This window comes from Pollicipes pollicipes, unplaced genomic scaffold (genome assembly GCF_011947565.3).
Source record: "Pollicipes pollicipes isolate AB1234 unplaced genomic scaffold, Ppol_2.1 Scaffold_4339;HRSCAF=5111_pilon_pilon_pilon, whole genome shotgun sequence".
NCBI classification, from domain to species: domain Eukaryota; kingdom Metazoa; phylum Arthropoda; class Thecostraca; order Pollicipedomorpha; family Pollicipedidae; genus Pollicipes; species Pollicipes pollicipes.
Window position 1 is genome coordinate 141547 of NW_023596473.1, and position 20013 is coordinate 161559.

Here is a 20013-nt window from a genome sequence, read left to right on the forward strand (position 1 = left end):
ATAACGGTCAAACTAAAAACTTTGCACTAGTCATGAGCCATCAGCTCAACATACTGACTTACCGACAAACTGTAAGTAAGGTAGGAATCAAGTTCGTGCTTGAGTTTGAGGGCATTTAACAGTCAATTGTAGCATATTCTGCCATGTTCACTATGACATGCATGGTCTCAAAGTCACAGGATCCACCATGTTCTGGAGAAAATTAACACACACCATGCATTTGCATGCGTGGTGCACCTCGTTTTCTAAGGCTACGCACAATATGATGGCTGTCCGTATAAAAATGGCATGTATAAGAATCTTATATTTAAAGGCCGGAATTCGAGGAGTTTTAGGGGGTGACAGCCCCAAACTCGGACATCTATACCCTAGGGGGCCCACAATGTTGCGCCCCCTTTGACGATCCGCCCCTGATTGTACGGCACGGCACGTCAAACGCTCTGCAGTCATGTCTGACGAGGTCAAGGGGAACATTACCCGCGAGCTAGATCAGCACAACTTGAGGCGTGAGATCAGGACACACGTTACAAGCTCTTCTAAACAAACGCTGTGAGCATAACACCATCCATACAGGGCATTCGACAACATGTACATACTTTCCAATCTGCAAGGAATGGGGCAGGGGTGCGGGCGGAGTTCAAAGAAAGCATAGAATAGGACCAATGAGGCCTGATGACAATCGGTGTAGTAGCCAGATTTCAACTACAGTGTTGCAGTCAGGGGCGCAGCCGCAGTGTGTGTGTGCGTGCGCGCGCGCGCGTGTGTGTGTTCCATTCTGATATTTTATTCTGGCTTATCTCTGAGACTGACCCTGCCATCAGGTGGTGCCTCACGTTCTGCTACTACGGCGTGGCTTTGGTCAGCACGGAGCTGTTTAAACTGCCAGACGCTGAGCTGTGCGGCAGCATTGGTGTCGATCAGGAGGGGCAGGTACGTACCCTACCCGCGTCACGCCGCGACTGTCAAGCTATTTTGGGCTGAGTTCGGAAACTAAGCCGCTGAAGGTAAAGGTCAGTAGCAGTTGTTTGCTTGTTTTCTTCTTGTTTTATTACCACGTATGGTACCACAATAAGCTAATGCTTCCGTTGTGTTAGCACTGGGTCCTCAAAATTCGAAAAACTCGACATTCTTTTATCCTGAGTTTATTTGGTTTTTGGTCATAACCAGCCCGAAGTACCCTGTCTAGACAAGGTTTCCATGACTCAATAAGATGGACGGGTAAAATGTACCGATATTCATTTCACAATGCCTTTCCAGGGGCGTCAATTTTCACTCTTTAGATAGGGCAGTGGTTCCCCAAATGCTGATTGTAGTCCCGCATTGTTTTTTGGCCACAATGTGCATGTTGCAGTGCTATACAATTTCGGGAAAGGGTCAACTATCGCAACCGAATTGAAAAGACAAATGCAAATTGTTTTCCGCCAGTACACAGTAAATACCTTGCTAAACACTAATTTCGGGGTTATTGGGCTGTAGGGCCATTGAAGTGCCCCCTTCCCAAATCATTGCTTGATTACTTCATCGCAGCTTATATAGCATTAATCGAAAGGCAATGGACAGCCGTTATGTATGGAAGTCGTGCTCATGAACGCCAGATATGAATGGCTGGATCACCGCATTTTTTTCGGCCTCGATCGCCGCATGGCTTATACAGTAACAGGACTTAAATGACGTTATTATGACGTCATGAATGCCAAAGTAACCTTGAAATACTCTCCCCGAACTGGTCTCATCTTTGCGAGCGTGTGGCTCAGAAACCAGAGGAGCTTAGGTCTTAAGATGGGCAGGGCCGTGAACTACACCAAAAGGCCTTCAACACGGTTCTTTCGGCTCAAAACCGCATAAGAAAATGTGGAACTCTCCCTTTAATACGTCTTCTGCTTGTTCGTCCTGCCAGGTTTGCCAGGCTTCGTGTCAAATGCTGTCCCAGGAAGACTACCTTGGTCTCTTGTGGACAACGCTGTCAGAAATTCCAGGTAACCCAAGCTGTCTGTCTACGCACAGGCGTGTCGTCAATGTGTGAGTGGGAAGGGAGGCGGGGGCGGAAGGGACATAACCCCGCAAAGCCTTGTGTTAACTACTGGTGGCAAAGACAATGTTTTTGCTGGTGCGGTCACAAATCAGAAGGTCTTGCCGCCACACTCTAATTCCATACCATAATGTTCACCTTATTTTTTACTACGTTTCGCTATCACACTGTAATTCCCATACATTATTGTTCATATGATGTTTTAATGCGTTTCTATCCGTTTTCACATCGGCCTACTTGCGTGGCACGCTTTAAACATCGTGCTTGAGCGTGCATGATCGACGCCGTGTTAGTCTGTGATCACTTGCATTGAGAGTAGAGTAGCTGGCTTTCGCTGCAGAAGTTTTAAATATGTATGGGGCTTTCCAGATGCTGCATATCTTTATGCAACTAGTCCCAGACCCGACGCATGTTGCGGAAAATGTTGCACCATAATTTTTCGTGAAGCCGGGCGGCGCACTGCCACATCTGGAGGGCCAGTTAAATATTATTTGCTGCGGTGTGGGGGGGGGGATGAGGGGGAAGTTTGCCCCGCTAATATCTCAGATTTTGAGAGAGCTGGAAACACCAAATTCACAGGGTGCATCAAACTGTACAGGAACTCATTTATGTCGAGTTCCAAAGTTCCTAGAGTATGATCTTTGGGTCAAGTAAGGCCAAACAAGATCAAACTGCAGATTGGTGTGCAAAGTGCCCCCAAAAATCTTCTCATGCAACCACTATACCTAGATATCTGTTTTAGGCCAAAGGCCACTGGTGCTCAGTTAAGGTCAGCGGCCTTTTTACCATTGAAGGGTCATGGTTATCAAAATCACACAACACTGCTTTGGTTTTTCATCTGAATAAGCGTCAAGAATTGCGCTTGGCAATATTTTCCTGAAACACGAAATGTTGACCCGGGTCATTCTAGGTGGGTGATTTATTACGACCTTCAATAAGTTTATGGAAGATATAAATTGCGAAGCACCAAAAAATACCCCATGCAATAAGCTTTAGAGTAAAAGGCAGGTTGGTTTTGACCTGGGTCTGACGTTCGTACTTGACCCTAGGCCACTAAGCTGTTCATTCACTTGTTGTGTTGCCTTATAAAACTATCTCAGTGATGTATAACTTTGTCTAACACTCTGTTGATGCATCAGATTGAACGATTCGCTAGAAATTGTCGTTGCTGAATCCATGGACTGACTCTGAATTGCCGTAGGTCGGCGACCTTGCAGCACACATCTACATTATTGGTGCCAGGCAATCCGGCTTTAGTTACCTATAGCTGTGTAAAATGTGTCGCGGCCGGACTGTGTAGTTTGGAAATCATCCTGGAAAAACTTTCGGGAGGAATCAAACTGACTCCCCACCCGAGCGTATGGTGACGCGGGTCATCAATCAATCGGTTATGAGTATGGTCCATTGCCATTGTATTTTTGAAGGTGGACGACAAACGAATACGAAGTTGACGATCGATATTCACGGAAGGAATACCTGTTCGGTCTATTGTCTTCGTGTGGTGCGTTAGAAGGTGTGCATGCTACTTGCCGACCAGCGTGCTACTGCGTAAGAAAAGTTGCCCATCCGTGATGGTAATACCTCACCCCGATCCTTAAAACTAAAATAAGACAATACAAAACGGGTGAAACTAAAATGTCGATGCCATTTGAAATCTCACACGTCTGTTTTCACACTGCTGGCCCAATTGGAATGGTGCTGATGTAAATCATGTAAATGCAGACGTAAACAGACTTCTAATCAATGAATACATGTACCTGCATCATACCCTTCGTGAGTGCCCGAACCATAAGACGCGCACATAAATGACTATTTGCACGCTAACGCCACCTCTTTTCTAACCTCTTTTCAGAGTGTTTCGCACGCCCCACATTTGTCTACAAGTCTTACTCACTTCGTTTTTTTACAGGAGTATTGCTTGCAATGTTCGTTATCGAAAAAGTTGGTCGCAAGCGAACGATTGCCTATGGTCTTCTCATCTTCGTCGTGGCCATCCTGCCTCTGCTGCTATGTATCCAGAGGTAAGCCACCCACACAGATGCCACAAATACCGAACACGGCCGAACTTGTATTCAACTCAGTGAGCACCAATTCAGGTGAAAATGTCGCCGGGAACACAGTAGCCTCTGAAATCAATCCGAGTTCATCCTTATTTTAAACTGGGACGAATGACTGACGACTGGCGACCCGAACTGAGACGCCCTACCAGTACTTGCCCCACAGCTTCTTGGACGAGCAGTGTGAGAACTTGTGGTACCGCCGCAGCCAGTGGCACGCATAGCTGTCGAAGGCCACGAGGCAGCTGCTCACGAATCTGGGCGTGTAGCTGTGGTAGCGCGGACGCTGCAAATCAACGGCAGCGCGTCAGCATGACAGCAGCATAGCGCCTCACGTCACTGGAGGACAGACAGACCAGATCTGGACGACACCAACCAGCGAGTGGAGCAAATGTTCAGAAAGGTCTCACTCCTCAAACATTCGAACATCCAATAGACGTTTGGGGTTAGCGGCAGCACTATGGCCCGTCTGCCGGATCCATCCGATAATAGAGCCGCCTCTGCTCACCCATTGGCGGAGGAAACCACGGACGAAGGTGGGGAACCGCAGCCTCTTGCTGTAGATGATACCGGACGGGTAGCTGGAGAAGCGCAGACGCAGCACGGAGATCAGGTCACGCTGGATGACCGGGCTGGTCAGGAAGGACAGGTGCGGCAGCCCACTGAACTGTAACGTCGAAGGTCTCAGGTCAGGTCACCGGCTCTGCTCGTCTGAAATACTGATGGGCTAGGTCATCGCACCACCGGCGCCAGGGCATCTTGCAGTTAGCGCGCTGCTGAATGGCCCACTGACATGGCCTCCGTCTCTCTCTGACATCTGCTAAGATTAACCAGCGTCCGTTTTTAAGAGACCTGAGCCCCAGAGACCGGAAGAACATCCTCATGCTGGCCACATTTCCATGAGGCGGTTTCGACGCCTTTCCCGAACATTCATGCACAACAGACGATCCTGTAAGGAAAAGGCGGCCTCGAGACAGCGGGACATCGGATGTCTGTTGACCTGTGACCCTCAGTCCGCCTCAGCGGCAACAGGTGCGGCTGCGCCGCAGCCCACTCACGTATGACGAAGAGGTGGAGATGGTCGTCGTCGTGGGGAACTTGTACGACCTGAGCCGGTTGATGTAGCGCGACCAGCCGTACGGGTAGTAGCTATTCACGTACCGGTGCACGCCACGCTGCGTGATCCGCTGGTACACGAGCGACGACGGGCGGAACACGGGCAGCGTCGGGAACTGGATGTGGTTCTTCCCCTGGCGACCGGAAAGGCACGATCATCAGCGGTCCCTCTCTCTCCCTTTCCTGTCATATAGCATTGCAGTGGTGCCAGCTAGCAGTCCCAAGCGTTGTTAATATTTCGCACTTTTTCAGCTTTCTGTCGGACTAAATTGTAGCCTTGCTGAGAGAGCAACAGCTTAGATAGCGATTAGGTACGCTGTCTTAAGCCTGAAATCTTTGTTGAGGTGGGCACATGCATCCTTTGTTGATTGTTTTATAACATAAATTGAAAGGATATCCAAGCAGTTGTCCATTGCGGTGATGGCTTACAATTACAATAGATGGTTGTCTATACTTACATGCAGGAGAGAAGGAAGGCTGATCCTGCGGAAGTACCTGTCCACCCCATAGTTGTAGCCATTCAGGCGGGACGCAATCACACCCAGCGCCGGGAACGCGTTGCCTGGAAAGGGGTGGACGGCATGCAATGGAGACTGTTGGAGGCCATTGGCAGTTAACTATTGATTCTGGAGGCGTTCAGGATAGCACTGGTCGGATAAATGCGATTACCGATAACCGACGTTCGTACGCGGGTGACCTAAAATTTCGACTGCGCTCATTCTCGCATCAACTTAAAGTGGCTTTGAAACATTGTCATGTGTTACGCGATCTTTAACGGCGAACACACTGCGCATTTGGCGGCCATGTTATGGACACGTTTAATTCATGGCTCCATGGATTAGTGCACGGCACGGATTTAGTAACGTTTATGAGTGCGAGGATGGGGCCTCTGGCTCTCCCGCGTTAAGTAAACTGTTGAAGCCTGTGTGTACATCGCTCCCTCTGGGCTGGTACCGGGCAAGGCTGGGGCAGCACGCGCCCACCCGGTGCCCACCTCGGGCGTCTGCTGCCGTCGGGCATCTCGGCGCGCGCTGGTGACGGTGTACCTCACCTTGTGGTCAGCACCACTCACCGTGGCCGTGATGGAGGACGTACTGGCCGTAGAAGCCTCTGAACGCGTTCCAGGAGATGGGTGCCAGAAGGTGGTTGGCAAAGTAGATGTCGCACAGTGCCAGGTGGCTCTGAAATGGCATGCGTTATGCAGGGGCCAGTTATGTTTTAAGCTGCATGCCGGAGGTGACTGCGTGTTATGAGACGCTAGGCCGATTCCAAACCTGCGGTGAAGTGGGTGCATGATGGAGGATGCGAGCAAATACCATGCAAACATTTTGAAAGTAGATTTCTAACATATCTCAGGATAATGCAAGCACATGGTATTGAGAGGCTGCTTCTTACTGTCGTCACCCACTTAAGATTTTGCTCATACCTAAGTTGCTGCTCAAGTAAGAGTTCGCAGCACAGTCCGAGAGGGCACTTTATTTCAGGGTGCCATTAATTGGACAGGGTACCCTTGCTTCAGACGTTTCTGTTTAAATTTTTTCTTTAAACCCATGATTCTTGTGCCACCCACTCCCCAGCAACAATCACGTAATATTGACCCAGAAATAATTCACCGTCATGAAGAAAGAATTCCGATTACCACCACGGCTCTGAAAGGGCCTCATGCGACGACTGCAGCTGCTGCTGGCCCTAGCGCCGGCTGCAGCTGGACAGCAGGTTTCCACTCACCAAGTACAGCCCGCTGTTGACAACGCCTGGGTAGTACTGGTTCACATAGGTGCTCAGATGGGAGCCGTATGTGCCTTGATAGAACACAGGTGGCAGCAGGTCGATCAGCGAGGTGATGTAGGTGACCCAGTATTGAACCGGCACCGGCCTCTGCCGGACGGACAGAGACGAGTGATCACTGATGCCAGCAGGGGCCTGCTGGCGTCAGTCTTTGGTGGGAGCGTCATCCCGCAAGCCTGATTAGCATGGTCCAGCCTTGGGCAGTTGGACGCGGAATCAGGCGTGGTGTGTATGTGTGGCCACTTTCCGAGGTCAATAGTGGTTATGCCTGTGAGTCGGACTACACTGCCAGGCGGGGGGGGGGGGGGGGGGGGGGAGAGGCAGGGTACGTGTGATGTCTACTGACCAATAAACTCACGCCGTTTAAAGTTACGCCGGCAAACACGAACCATGCCGCGGTCATACAAAGTAACAGCAGTATAAATACAAATATTCTATACTAGGCTTCCGAGGCGCTGGGCTCGCACCCTTTCCAGCACCGCGGCGCGCCACTGGGCCGCCGTCAGGCGACAGATACTCACCCCGTAGACGATATTCTGCAGACGGAGGTGGGGCAAGATCAGCCGGGACGGGTAGTTTAGGATGTAGTACGCGATGTAACTGGCGGTAGAGTCGGTGATGCCCGGGTAACGCAGGCGGATCGGAGCCAGGTACCTGGCGTGCCAGTAGGGCCTCAAGTTGATACTTCCATACCCGTGGCCGTACCCGTAGTCATGGCCCAGGGCACTGGCCGAGAGGGCCACCAGAAGGAGGAGCCGCAGCATGACTCTATCCCAGCTGCCTGCCTGCTGAACTACACTGTCAGGCGTGCAGGCACGGTTTTTATACGGCTCGTGGGGGAAGAGGTTTAGGGTTCGCGGTCACTCCACTGCGTAGTCGGCAGGCAATGAACCAGATAGGTCACCTGTCACAGAAAGGTTGTTTCTGGTCGGAGCAAACGGCTGCAGGACGAAAAATGTTGGCTGCAAAGCCAGGAGGGCGGTAAATTTCAGCTGCCATTAGCTATGAGATGCAACGGCTGGTGCTGAACGTGGGCGTTCACCGACAGGTCAGCGCGCTGCTGTAGCGGCATGGCAGCGCAGATAGTATAAGACCAACAGGGTGGAGGGATTAGTGAGGCTTGGGAGTGCGCGAAACTCCGAAAACTGCCTAATGCAGCTGTGGGGTTGATGGTGTCACAGACTGGGAGAGCATAAATATAACTGGCTGGAATTTGGGAGGGGAAACCAGACGGTTTGGGAGATGAGTCGTGCGAAATTGTGCTGATATCGTACAGCAGCAGTAATATTCATAACATGCGTGCAAGCGCCTCGCCGGGTAACACAGCTTTGTGTGGAGTTCATTTCGCATTGAGACCATTACTGTGGTTCTTCTCATTCTACATGCATCATAAGCCTCATTTGTGTCCACATCGTTACTCGTACCATCCTTCAGCTGAAATGCACTTATCCGGCGTAAGATTACAGTACGCTGCTATTTCTAAGGATATCTAATATTGATTGCCTGCTTCTGGTCCAGCGTAATTAATGCTGGTAAAAGTCCCGCCGGCTCGACTTTTCCTCGCAACAGCAGTTCTGGGTTGATATGACAGGGTGGATCAGCTCGCGGTGGCCACATGCTACATATTTCGCGGGGGTGCACCATACTTGGGAACACGAGGGGGAGGCACAGCGGAGGGGTTAACGATCAGAGCCCGAGGCGTGTGCTGGCGAGGTTGGATTCTTCTTCAGCTTACGAATTTCTCTCAAACGTGCTGTAGAGGGAGATCGGCATAGATTAAGCCCAATTCAATAATCTTAAGGCGGTCAGATAAAGCAGTTAAAAGCTAAAGCCTGAGCAAAATCGAAGCTGCGTGTGACGTGGGCTGATTCCAACGCATTTTCTGTTTTGCCTGTTCACAAAATTAGTAAACCCATCAAACTATACTTTTTCTGACTCTCCATAGGCGATAAATAACATCACCGAGTTTTCATGACCCTTGGTCACTGTAAAAAAAAATGTTCCGTGACCAAAATTTGGAGGTCACGCGATAACCTTCAATGGCTCTGAAAGTAGTTTTGATTTTCTTGACGGAAGTGTTCCACATCTAACGATATTGCAGCAAGCATCAGACAACAATTTAAGCTCGCCTACATAAATGGGCATACTTTTGGGTGGAAAAGGCTGGTCAACACAATTTCTCTGTTCAGTAAAGATACTGCTCAGTATGTAACTGTTTGATTATGCCATCTTGCCTTCCACTATATTCAATGAGAACCATTTGGTGTCCGTGGTATCTGGAAACCGTGCTCGAGAACGTCAGATATAAACGGGTTGACAATCATATTTTTCTTGGTCTTACATGGCGTCTGACAGATTTACTAGCGACGTGCACTAAGAAGCAACAAATCAGAGCCGGGTGGGAGGCATGGAAATTTCAATATCACAGCTCACAAGACGTGCAAGATCCGACGTAAGCCTCATCTTGCTGGTGTTCGGACAACCTCGACGCTACAGCTGCACGCACAGATGTGTTCCCTCACGCTTTGCGTGAGACTATGCCGATGACGGAATAGGCGAGAGAGGCGGAGTTGTGTACTGCTGGATGCTCACGGCTGCTATGTGAGGAACAATTTCCTGTTGTCTGCTTAGCTGCGTTGATGCGGCTCAGTTTTGACCTCAAGCCGATGCTCGTGCGCATTGGTTTGCCTCTAGTGCAGACTATAAAATAACTGAAGGCGTGCTTTGCTCGCATTTAGCGTGCTGCTATTTCATGTCTGTCCGTCGCTCCGCTTAACGGTACACCGTTTGTCTGCGCCGGTCTGTAAGTGAGGGCGAATGTTTAAGCTTAACGGTACACCGTTTGTCTGCGCCGCTCTGTGAGTGAGGGCGCGCGTCTAAGTGTTTGGGTACGCACAGCCTGAGCCTCTGAACTGACCATCACCAAACCTGGATCGTCGGATACTCTGGTTCAGCGCCACGACTGTGGCGACGGTTTTGGTCCGATCGGTGCCGGGCGTTACGCGGCGCGCGGCCGACCAGAGACCGGGTGACCCGACCCGCGCGGTGCCGTTGGTCTGCAGGGGTCGGGCGGTCGCGACTGGAGCGCAGCGGCTGGTCTCAGTGGTCATGCCCGCGAGCAGTGCATGAACCTCGATGTGATCCATGATGCACTGGGGGTCAAGGGTGGCAAGCGGCACTCGTCATGCCTTTCAGACGGGTGCTGCCTTTTGGACAGAGCCCCCCCCCCCCCCCTCCCGATCGCCAACGCGTGGAGCTCCGGCCGCTAAACTAAGCCATTAGATGGTTTACCGGCGGTGAATTTGTCACCGTTAGTCGAGAAAGGTTAATGATTCGCTGTGCGCGAGGTGTTCGCGCCCGGTTTATACCCCTATAACTGCAATCCTCGGTACCCCACACCTGAGCTGGGAGTCGACCGTCGGTGTTCGCAATGCTACAATGTAATTGGGCGGCAGGACAGTTTATTCAAGCAGGTGTTACCACGCGCGAAATTTTATCGCACCAGCGCTTGATGTCCAAGCAAGTTGTGCGGCTATGTCGCTGGTGTCAAACGAGTGATGCCAAAGACCAGCTGATAATTGGGGTAGCACGCGCAAACTTCACGCCCTTGCATGTCGGATGGTCTGTCTGTCGATAATAGAATGATATAGAGTTTTCAGACTTGGTGCGCTGCTCTTGGCAACGCATGTATACAAGGATATTTATTTTGAGATAGCTACGATGAGCAGCACGTGGTGCGTACACACGCGAGTTTTGCTTCTCTGCATTTGCCGTCGCACTGGCCGTTTGGCACACCAGATATGGCATCCGTGCTGACACGGCCAGTCAGTATTGGTTATTGGAAAAGTATGTTTTTTATTCTTTCCCCGTTTTTAAAGTTCATTTTCTGTTGAAGCTGATCTATGATTACAACCTCGAAGTGGTGTATTTTCTCAAAAGAAGTAATGCTTACTTAACACGTGCCCGGATGGTCGGTTGGATGCCCTTCGCTCGGGTGGAGGAGAGTCAATTTGACCCCTTGCAATTTCATGAAGTAAGTGAGCTAGAGACGCTGAGTTCACAGGGTGTGTTAACCTGTACGTGAACTCACTTAGGTCAAAGTTTGAAGCTCCTAGCTTATGACCTTCAGGCCAAAGAAGGTCAAACAAGGTCAAATTCCAGGTTTGTCTCCGAAGGGCCCTCAGAACCTGGATAAGTGTTCTAAGTGGATAGTCACGTGCTCATATAAGGTCAGTGACCTTGTTCTTTGAAGGTCATAGAGACAAAAATCGTACAAGACCGCTTTAAGTTTTGCAATGGTATCAGCGACAAAGATTACGCTAGGCAGTATGCTCTTAAAAACAATATGTTGACCTTGGTCATTCTAGGTCATTGACCTATTCTGACCTTTAAGAAACCTATGGAAGTTGTGTAATGCGGTTCCTGCTTTCAATAAATTCGAAAAAAGCGCCAGAAAGTGCCCCATACAGCAAGCGCTAGAGTAATAAAACGGGTAAGTTTTGATCTTGTTATGACCTTAATATCTGACCTTAGGTCAATACAATTTGTTCATTCAATCATTGAGTTGCCTAAGAAAATATCTCAGAGATGTATGGCTTCGTCTAACTCTCCATTGCTAGATCAGATTGAACGATTCCTTAGAAAGTGGCTTCGCTGAAACCACGGCCTGAACCGGACAAACCGCTATTCAATTGTTCACAGCCATGCGAAATTTGGCGCGGCTACGCCGCGCCGACCGGAAAGCACTCTGGAAAAACAGATAAACAAACAAAAGACAGTTTTCCAACAGATAAACAAACATTGTCGCATAGCGTGCGTTTTAATCTCCGTTGACTGTTTCATTTTCTGTAAATGTTGCATGCTCGTCGACGTGGAGGCGAGAAAATCCACAAAATTAGTTAGGTTTTGAGGTTTTAGAACGCTATATTTTTGGTTCACAGGGGTTCGTGGCTGAGTTTGTAGTTAGTCTATATTTCAGTCCCTTTGTTTGCGCTTTTCGGTAGTATTGCTTGAAACGTTCGTGACAGAAAACATTGCTCATAAGCGAACGATTGCCTAAGGTCTGCTCATCGTTGTCTTGGCTATCCTGCCTCTGCTGCTATGTATGCAGAGGTGAGTCACCCACACGGGTGCCACACAAATACTGTACACGACCGAACTTGTATTGAACTCAGTAAACACCAATTCAGGAAGAAAACGTCAGCGGAAACAGCAGCTTCTGAAATCAATCCGAGTTCATCCTTGTTTTAAACTGGAACGAATGACTGACGACTGGCGACCCGAACTGAGACGCCCTACCAGTACTTGCCCCACAGCTTCTTGGACGAGCAGTGTGAGAACTTGTGGTACCGCCGCAGCCAGTGGCACGCATAGCTGTCGAAGGCCACGAGGCAGCTGCTCACGAATCTGGGCGTGTAGCTGTGGTAGCGCGGACGCTGCAAATCAACGGCAGCGCGTCAGCATGACAGCAGCATAGCGCCTCACGTCACTGGAGGACAGACAGACCAGATCTGGACGACACCAACCAGCGAGTGGAGCAAATGTTCAGAAAGGTCTCACTCCTCAAACATTCGAACATCCAATAGACGTTTGGGGTTAGCGGCAGCACTATGGCCCGTCTGCCGGATCCATCCGATAATAGAGCCGCCTCTGCTCACCCATTGGCGGAGGAAACCACGGACGAAGGTGGGGAACCGCAGCCTCTTGCTGTAGATGATACCGGACGGGTAGCTGGAGAAGCGCAGACGCAGCACGGAGATCAGGTCACGCTGGATGACCGGGCTGGTCAGGAAGGACAGGTGCGGCAGCCCACTGAACTGTAACGTCGAAGGTCTCAGGTCAGGTCACCGGCTCTGCTCGTCTGAAATACTGATGGACTAGGTCATCGCACCACCGGCGCCAGGGCATCTTGCAGTTAGCGCGCTGCTGAATGGTCCACTGACATGGCCTCCGTCTCTCTATGACATCTGCTAAGATCAACCAGCATCCGTTTTTGAGAGACTTGAGCCCCAGAGACCGGAAGAACATCCTCATTCTGGCCACCTTTCCATGAGGCGGTTTCGACGCCTTTCCCGAACATGCATGCATAACAAACGATCCTGTAAGGAAAAGGCGGCCTCGAGACAGCGTGACATCGGATGTCTGTTGACCTGTGACCCTCAGTCCGCCTCAGCGGCAACAGGTGCGGCTGCGCCGCAGCCTACTCACGTATGACGAAGAGGTGGAGATGGTCGTCGTCGTGGGGAACTTGTACGACCTGAGCCGGTTGATGTAGCGCGACCAGCCGTACGGGTAGTAGCTATTCACGTACCGGTACACGCCACGCTGCGTGATCCGCTGGTACACGAGCGACGACGGGCGGAACACGGGCAGCGTCGGGAACTGGATGTGGGTCTTTCCCTGGCGACCGGAAAGGCATGATCATCAGCGGTCCTAGGCCGGAGGGACATTTGTGAAATCCATGGAAACGGACCGCCCGTTGCCTCATTGCAGTCGTCTCTTGTTCACCTCTTCCCTCTTCCCTTCGCCCTCCTTCTATTGCAACGCTGACGTGAATTATGTGTCATGTAGTGCGTCACGTTCTTGTCACATTGTGATGCAGTGGTACCAGCCAGCAGTCCCCATTCCTGTTGATATTTCCAGCGCTCTTTGGTTTGCTAACGCGTTTACCAACATACCTGATCAGCTGTCCACAGTTTAGATAGTCCTCAACGCACATGTCGTTAGGCTGACAATGCTTTGTTTACACAGACTTATGCACCATTTGCTAAATGTTTTAAAACATGCATTGAGAATGCCCCCCTGTAGTTGACCACTGCGGCGATGACATACAGTTGCATGAGATGGTTGTCTACACTTACGTGCACAAGCGAACGGAGCCTGATTCTGCGGAAGTACCTGCCCACTCCGTAGTTGTAGCCACCCAGGCGGGTCGCAATCACACCCAGCGGGGGGAACACATTGCCTGGAAGGAGGTGGACCGTATGCAATAACAAACCACTGGGGACCATTGTCGATCACGCTCTTTCTCGCATCAACTCAAAGCGGCTTCGAAACGTCATTATGTGTTACGCCCTGCTTAACGGCGAACACACCATACATTTGTCGGTCATATTATAAACACGTGTGTTTCGTGGCTCCATGGATTAGTGCACGGCACGGATTTAGTAACGTTTATGAGTGCGAGGATGGGGCCTCTGGCTCTCCCGCGTCAAGTAAACTGTTGAAGCCTGTGTGTACATCGCTCCCTTTGGGCCGGTGCCGGGCAAGGCTGGGGCAGCACGCGCTCACCCGGTGCCCACCTCGGGCGTCTGCTGCCGTCGGGCGTCTCGGCGCGCGCTGGTGACAGTGTACCTCACCTTGTGGTCAGCACCACTCACCGTGGCCGTGATGGAGGACGTACTGGCCGTAGAAGCCTCTGAACGCGTTCCAGGAGATGGGTGCCAGAAGGTGGTTGGCAAAGTAGATGTCGCACAGTGCCAGGTGGCTCTGAAATAGCATGCATTATGCAGGGGCCAGTTGTCTTTTAGGCTGTAAGCCGGAGACGAATGCATGTTGCAGGGTGCAAAACCAACTTAAAACCTGCGGTGAAGTGGGTGCATCATATTATGGGATGTAAGCATATACCGTTAAAATATTGCAAGGATATCTTTCCAGCGTATATTTTTTCTTTATGAAAAAATACTTTCTCAGAAAAACGTAAGCACTTGATATTAAGGGACAACTTCTTGCTGTCATTACCCAAGTAAGATTTTCATTTATTTAAACTGCTGCTTTAGTAACAGTTCGCAACGCATCTCGAAGGGGTACTTTATTTCAGGATGATATGAATCAAAGGACGTAACCTTTGCCTCAGAAACTTCTGTCGAACTTTTTTCTAGAAACCTGTGCTACATGCGTCGCGTACTTTCCAGCAACATTCCGTATGCTTGTGGAAAAGACAAACCACCGCTGCGAAGAAACAATTTCGCCCACCGCCACGACTATGAACTAGATAAATGCGATGGCTCGAGCTGCTGCCCACCTCGTCGCCAGCTGCAGCTGGATGGCAGCTGTCCACTCACCGTGTACAGGCCGCCGGTGACGACGCCGGGGTAGTACTGGTTCACATAGGAGCTCAGATGGGTGACGTAGTTGTTGCTTTGGTAGAACACAGGTGGCAGCAGGTCGATCAGGGAAGTGATGTAGGTGACCCAGTATCGAACCGGCACCGGCCTCTGCTCGACGGACAGAGACGAGTGATCACTGATGCCAGCAGGGGCCTGCTGGCGTCAGTTTTTGGTGGGAGCGTCATCCCGCAAGCCTGATTAGCATGGTCCAACCTTGGGCAGTTGGACGTGGGATCAGGTATAGTGTGTCGACTGGACGCCGTGCTTCAGGAGCCTGAGAGTCGAACGGCGACAGTGGTAACATCGCTCCGCATTGGAGGAATGTGTGGCTACCATCCGAGGTCAATGGTGGCTATGCCTGTAAGTCGGACTACACTGCCAGGGGGATGGGAGGTTTGCAATGTCTAACCGACCAATCAGTCAGGCCATTCAAAGCCAGGCCAACAGACACAACTATGCCGCGGCCGTGCAAAGTAAAAACAGTCTAAAGATAAGTGGTCCGTACTGTATTTGCTGTCGATAGGTTTGCATCCCTTTCAGCATCGCGGCACTCATTGGCCCATCGTCAGGCTACAGATACTCACCCCGTAAATGATATTCGGCAGACGGAGGCGGGGCAAGATCAGCCGGGACGGGTTGTTCAGGATGTAGTACGCGATGTAACTGGCTGTGGAGTCAGTGATACCCGGGTAACGCAGGCGGATCGGGGCCAGGTACCTGGCGTGCCAATAGGGCCTCAAGTTGATACTTCGATACCCGTGGCTGTACCCGTAGTCATGGCCCAGGGCACTGGCCGAAAGGGCCACCAGAAGGAGGAACCGCAGCATGACTCTACCCCAGCTGCCTGCCTGCGGGACTACATTACCAGGGGGTGCAGGCGCGGTTTTTATACGGCTCGTGCCGCTGAGGTTCCGGGTTCGCTGTCACCACGCTGCGGGGTCGTCAGGGAAGGAACCAGACAGGTCAGCTGTCACGAAAAGGTTATTTCTGCTGGGGGCAGACGGCTAGGGGACGAAAAATATTGACTGCAAAAACAGGAGGGCGGTAAATGTCAGCCGCAAATAGTGATGGGAGACAGAGGCTGGTGCTGAACGTGGGCGTCCACCGACAGGTCAGCACGCTGCTGAAGCGGCATGGCAGCGCAGACAGCATACGACCAACACGGTGGAGGGATTAGTGAGCGCTGGGAGTGCGCGAAACTCCGAAAACTGCCCAATGCAGCTGTGGGGTTGATGGTGTCACAGACTGGTTGGAGAGCACAAATACGCAGGTGGAAATATGGGAGGCGAAACCCGACGGCTTGGGAGATAGATTCATACGAAAGAATAGTGCTGTCATTGAGATGTGCGGTAATGTTTGTAACGTGCGTGGATACGCTCACTAAGGAGCAAAATTTTGGGAATCATAACTATTCCTGAAAATTTTAGGGGTAAAGGGTGACCTGCAGTACTGAAGCCAAATTTGTGATTTTGATTCCATCAGGTCAGTAATCAAAAGCTAGAGCCTGAGCCACGTTGGAGGTCGTGTGCGACATGGGTTGTCGCGACAAGTTCGTGTTTCTCTTCCATCAGAAGTAGTAAACCCGTCAAGCTATACATAACCTGACTCTCCATGATGCGACAATTAAGAATGTTGAGCCTTTGTGACCTTCGTTCACGGCTACGAGAAATGGCCCCGGACCGTAGGTCAAATGCCATACGATGAGCTTCAACGGCTCCTTAAGTGAGAGAGTTCCGGAACACAAGCCTCATTATGTCATGTTAATAAAACCAAGTCATGAAACCGCATTGCCTGAAACCGAGCATGTTATTAGAATTATTAAACAGCATAATCCATTCCATTTTTGTTGATTGCGGCGTGCATCAGCGGTGAGCAAGGCCGGTGGGAACCGCAGGGAAAGTTGAAAAAAGTAGGGCACTTGTTTGAGTTTGTTGCTCTTTTTCACTAAATATCGTGAGACTGAAGATCGTAAAGTCTCCGGTTCAATCCTGGTTTCCGGGAATTTTAGGTATAAACTGCAGAGAACTCGGCTGTTTCACAATGGGAAGAGAGGAGAAAGCGTTGCAATGGAACGTTTTCTTCTATGACTGGGCGTGTTTTAAGCGCCTGCTGTAGTTTTGACATCTTTGCTTGAAACCTGCAAACACCACACGTTTGCCTGAAGTTAAGGATGTAATGCTTGGAAAACGTACTAAGAATATGCTACCACTAAGCTATAACATCAAACAAGATGGGGTAAGTGATAGGAAGTAAGGTCAAGTGTCATTAATACTCAAAGAAAGTTGCAAATCACAATCCATGCGTCATGCCTTTCACCTTAGTAGTAATTAAAACATCAGATTAGATTAAGAGCGAGCTCTCATTGCCATGCATATCGAGAGGCAAATACAAAATTATTGTGTGTTAGTACTCGAAGTTGAACGATATACTTTACTGCTGACGTTACTGCGGAAAGCCGCCTTTCCCAGCTGATATATAGGAATCAATACATTCAATGTAATGCGCATTTGAGGGCAATTTAAACATTTCACAGCTGGCCACAAGCCTACAGTAACTCTCAGATGTCATAGGGGACAGTGGGGTGAGTTACAACTTGTTCAAGCAGTATCAGGGCAGCTCGATCTGAATATACGCGACAAACATCGGTCTGACGTCACTTGACTGGCGCTCAGCATCGCCCTCTGCCTGTCAGTGTATTGCTGGCTGCATACGTCCACGCGTCTTGGAGTGAGTGCGACAGATATGCTTTTTGTATGTCGATGAACGCTCTAGCGACCGGTGGAAATGTGTGTTAAGGTCTTGCGGCACGATCAAAGTAACCTGAACGCGTCCTGAGTGGTGAGAAGTGCACGCCCCGCATGTGCAGCAAAACACTCAGTGATACAGTGTACCGACAATTACCATTGAAGCTTAATATACAATGAAAAACATCATTGACGGTACTATCAATGATTGAGTAACATGATTTCCATGGCTTATCGCCATCCACGCGTTTATTCGGCGCTTACAGTACCTTCGTGGGTCCACAATCCCTACCCAAGTAATCGAAACCGAGCCGGCAGTAGTTGAACAATATCTATGGCTGATAAAAAAGGCAGGAAATTGTCATGTCGCAATCACGACGAACAACAAATTAGAAAGAAAAACCAACGTCTTTCGTTTACAGATTGGAACATACTTAGCTCGCTTCCCATGCGCTCTACTCCATGCAAAAAATACAATTTCGCACACGGTGTCATACAAATTATTTCTGGGTGGGGCAGGTTGCATTATTTGAAGGAGCTCATTCCATTTCTAGATCATTTCCCAAAATACGAAGGTGTGCTCTCTAAAAATCTACCGTTAAACATGTGCCTGATGGTTATAGCTGTCTGCGGAAAATGCATCTTGGTCCTATCCTGAGTAGTAGTGGTATAAGGGAGCGCAGAGAAAAAAAAACTGACTAACTCTCCCCTATGTGCGTGCGTGTGTGTATGTGTGATGCGTGTCACAAGACTGCTAAATCATGTGTGAGTCATGACTCAAATGATTAAATGCAATTAATAAGTCCTAACTGAGGGGGAAAATGGAACGGCTATGAGATATTACTTGAGTCGGATCCCAAATCATGTGAGCCGGTCCTATGCCGGCTTTAAAAAATAAAATGAACACAGGTCTGGTGGTTGGTAATCCTAGGGCTTCAGATACTGACCCGCCCCTTCATTAGAACCACCAATACATTACATGCAAACCCTTTGTGCCATCACTCTCCACCGAGATTTTCACTGGAGCAGACTGCTGCCAACAGTATTTTGTCAGTGTCGGCATAATTTAGATTTTTTTTAGTCAGTTTTAAGTCGATTATTTTCAAACTCAGCCGGACTGGTCGTACAACATATGCTCCCCACACTCCACATTCCTTGGAAAGTTAGCGCAGAGTATGCCTTAGAATGTGATCTCAGGGAAGGTTTGCCGTCTGGCAATACATGAGCGCCATACCTAGAAGCGTGAGTCGGATCGGATGCGATCATACCAGCGATGAACCTTATACTAGTTCACGGTTTTCTTTTCTCAAAATCGTGACCTGATAAGTGTACAACTCGGGGCAAGGTCGGCCTAGCAAAGGAGCACAACATGAAAATATTTAGAGGGCATTCTACGTAGAAAGGCATGAACTCTAGCGTAAAGTGATCCTGCAGAAGCACATGCCATTCCACTGCTTGCGAGTGCTAGAGAACGTTCCAACCGGAAAATCGCCAGAGGTCATGTGTCAAGCCAAGCAGCACTCTAGGTGGGGTAATAATTCGAATCGGTTTCTTTTCAGGAAAGAATCTTGCACGGCTTACAAGAATTGTATGTGTTTGGACTGAAAGCCTTAGAAAAGCCACATTGCGATGGCTTTCGTGAAGAAACAGTTCTAAAATGCAGGCGTCTTTCTGCCCTGTGGATCAAAACGATTTGATCACATTATGACCAAACGTTAATTGGTATACAATGAAACGAATGTTCACTGTGTCAGCTTTCGGTGACACGAACTTGATAGCCGCACGAAGGTACACCGGCCATTGCGTTTCCGTGTGCCCACTGGCCGTATCATGTACTGGAATGGCCCAGTTAATCCAGTGGTGTATTACGCCGATTAAGGGCTGCGGGTTTTTGTGCAGTGCTGCCGGTGGACTGCACTCATACGTACTGGAATAATACCGCTCACTCTCCGATTGCGCTGAGCACGAACTGCTGCTGTACAGCATATCCTACCGCCTCATGCACTTGCCGCTCACTGTAGCGGTGCAGTTACAACCGCGAGCTGCACTGAACGCCGGCTTCAATTGCGCGGCGCTATGCGGCCTCAGCATCGCTCTTCACTGATTTTAATCACGCACTCCTGCTCGCCGATTGTAGCGAACACGGATTGTACTTGCACAGACTTGCCGCG

The 20013-nt window shown here is 49.9% G+C and overlaps 3 protein-coding genes across 3 annotated transcripts in view; 1 reads left to right on the forward strand and 2 right to left on the reverse strand.

Moving 5' to 3' along the window:
• Positions 1–448: 448 nt before the first annotated feature.
• LOC119097767 (synaptic vesicle 2-related protein) overlaps positions 449–20013 on the forward strand; it is a 36134-nt gene continuing 16569 nt past the window's right edge. Inside the window, exons 1-4 of the mRNA XM_037220741.1 lie at positions 449–504; positions 822–930; positions 1898–1976; positions 3939–4050. Coding sequence (XP_037076636.1) covers positions 449–504; positions 822–930; positions 1898–1976; positions 3939–4050 — 356 coding nt within the window. The remainder of the gene's footprint in view (positions 505–821; positions 931–1897; positions 1977–3938; positions 4051–20013) is intronic.
• Positions 4084–7773, reverse strand: LOC119097754 (uncharacterized). Its single transcript, XM_037220723.1, has 7 exons — positions 7512–7773; positions 6931–7080; positions 6275–6383; positions 5661–5764; positions 5145–5336; positions 4595–4753; positions 4084–4372 (listed from the first exon to the last, which is right to left on the reverse strand). The coding sequence occupies exons 1-7, from the start codon at positions 7752–7754 to the stop codon at positions 4232–4234; spliced, it is 1098 nt and encodes a 365-aa protein (XP_037076618.1). The 5' UTR covers positions 7755–7773; the 3' UTR covers positions 4084–4231.
• Positions 12135–15961, reverse strand: LOC119097753 (uncharacterized). Its single transcript, XM_037220722.1, has 7 exons — positions 15683–15961; positions 15054–15206; positions 14370–14478; positions 13851–13954; positions 13198–13389; positions 12648–12806; positions 12135–12425 (listed from the first exon to the last, which is right to left on the reverse strand). The coding sequence occupies exons 1-7, from the start codon at positions 15923–15925 to the stop codon at positions 12285–12287; spliced, it is 1101 nt and encodes a 366-aa protein (XP_037076617.1). The 5' UTR covers positions 15926–15961; the 3' UTR covers positions 12135–12284.

Excerpts from the sequence above, each read along its gene's own strand:
- LOC119097754 (XM_037220723.1), bottom strand. The coding sequence starts at position 7,754 with ATGCTGCGGCTCCTCCTTCTGGTGGCCCTCTCGGCCAGTGCCCTGGGC. Across the intron at positions 7,081-7,511 it reads TGCAGAATATCGTCTACGGG|AGGCCGGTGCCGGTTCAATA; the intron begins GTGAGTATCTGT and ends TCCGTCCGGCAG. Across the intron at positions 4,754-5,144 it reads TCTCCACCTCTTCGTCATAC|TTCAGTGGGCTGCCGCACCT; the intron begins GTGAGTGGGCTG and ends TCGACGTTACAG.
- LOC119097753 (XM_037220722.1), bottom strand. The coding sequence starts at position 15,925 with ATGCTGCGGTTCCTCCTTCTGGTGGCCCTTTCGGCCAGTGCCCTGGGC. Across the intron at positions 15,207-15,682 it reads TGCCGAATATCATTTACGGG|AGGCCGGTGCCGGTTCGATA; the intron begins GTGAGTATCTGT and ends TCCGTCGAGCAG. Across the intron at positions 14,479-15,053 it reads TCACCGGCGGCCTGTACACG|AGCCACCTGGCACTGTGCGA; the intron begins GTGAGTGGACAG and ends ATGCTATTTCAG.